Source organism: Anopheles bellator, unplaced genomic scaffold (genome assembly GCF_943735745.2).
Source record: "Anopheles bellator unplaced genomic scaffold, idAnoBellAS_SP24_06.2 scaffold02192_ctg1, whole genome shotgun sequence".
Taxonomy (NCBI): Eukaryota; Metazoa; Arthropoda; class Insecta; order Diptera; family Culicidae; genus Anopheles; species Anopheles bellator.
Window position 1 is genome coordinate 1 of NW_026686314.1, and position 1,555 is coordinate 1,555.

The 1,555-nt window shown below is 43.6% G+C and overlaps 1 protein-coding gene across 1 annotated transcript; it reads right to left on the reverse strand.

The window, feature by feature from the left end:
* Positions 1-57: 57 nt before the first annotated feature.
* LOC131214734 (uncharacterized) lies at positions 58-736 on the reverse strand (the record flags this gene model as incomplete). Its single annotated transcript, XM_058209066.1, has 1 exon — positions 58-736. A coding segment is annotated over exon 1 (679 nt), but the record flags the coding sequence as incomplete, so codon positions are not given.
* Between the last annotated feature and the right edge of the window lie 819 nt (positions 737-1,555).

A 1,555-nucleotide genomic window follows, 5' to 3' on the forward strand; every position in this document is an offset into this window, starting at 1 on the left:
GCTGGCGGCAGATAATGTGGCGAAGCTTCTGGCGTATTATTCTATCGTTGGCCTTGCTGCGAATTAGCTCATCTAGATCGGCTAGCTGGATCAGCAGCAGATCGTACTGAACGCAGATGTTGACGATCAGCGAGCAGAAGATGTTTTGCGATGCAGCCAATCCGGGCGGAGTCCAAAGGATGCAGCTCACCTGGTAGAGAAAATTTATCTCGTACCCTGTATCAGTATTCGGATCGAAGTACGGCAGGTACACGCCGAACGGTAGCATTTTTTGGCCACTGTACATCAGCACAACCAGTGGAAAGATGATGGCGGCTAGACCACCGAACCAAAACATTAACGAATAGACTAGCACTACCTTTCGAAATACCTCCGTATACCAACTGAGGACACTGGTATCTCGTTGGCGTCCGCCGACTGAATAAGTGGCACGAGCCATTTGCAAAAGCTTCGGGATCTTATGCCGATTGGCAAGACCAACCAAAATGCGCATGCAGCCAATGAAAGCGAAACAGATGGTTGACATGACGAAAACTTTACCGAAAAAATCGTTTTGGAATAGCACTAGCAAGTCGTAGAAGGACACGAACAGAAAGAAGAGCGACATCGAGATTATGGTCACTGTTAGCCCACTGACAGAGTGGTTGGGGCTGTACACATCCAGTCCCAGTAGACGCAAAACAAGATGCTGCCAGAAAAGGATGCGGTCGTAGGTCTTGACTGGATTTTTCGCCATTGTCCTTCTGAGCAATATGGAATTGTTCCAGGCTATAATGGTTTTATTGCGATGACACAAATATCACGTTTGCTCCGATGACACGTTACTAGGCGACTAACCTTGCGGAAGTTTGCTTGCAGTGTTTTACCCAAACATCAAACAGAACGGACCCTTTGATCGGTAATTAGTCGGTCATTATGGTAAAGGAAAGAATTACAAACCACTTACTAAAAGATGGACTTTAAATATTAAATGTGGAAGTATCGGCTGCCGGACACTCAAGGTTGTCGGAATGTCTGCATGGCCCAGGAGTACTTGATGAGAAGCCGTTTGCCAAAGCTCCCATTCTTTAGCTGTAAGTGATTTTATCTACGAATTTATTTTCGCAGAAAAATCCGAAATAGTCTAAATTACTCTAAAAAGCCGCGAACAGCAGAATCGTTCTCGGTGTTCTTGGAGAATCGAAGGCTAAGGTCAGGCAGAGCGCTTTAGCTCAACGGAAGTTAACGAATATCAAGTGGCTTAATGTATTTTTGGGCCTTATTTTTGGGCAAACTCATTCAACTCAATTTGTTCAACTAAAGCCAATTCAGAGGAATTTTTAGTAAATCTTAAAAATAATGTTTTTACATAATTCATGTGGTGAATTTAACACTTTCACAATATTTCCATTACTTAAGAGCTACTACAAAAGACTATGAAATCCAATAGAGATGTGACTCAAAACAAGCAAACGTGTTTGATTGATTGAAATTGCGGTCTGAACCCTACTGGTGTCTACTGATATCTGAGCTGCCAAACGAGTGCGCTGTTGAAGGTCCCTGGCTGCTTTTACAT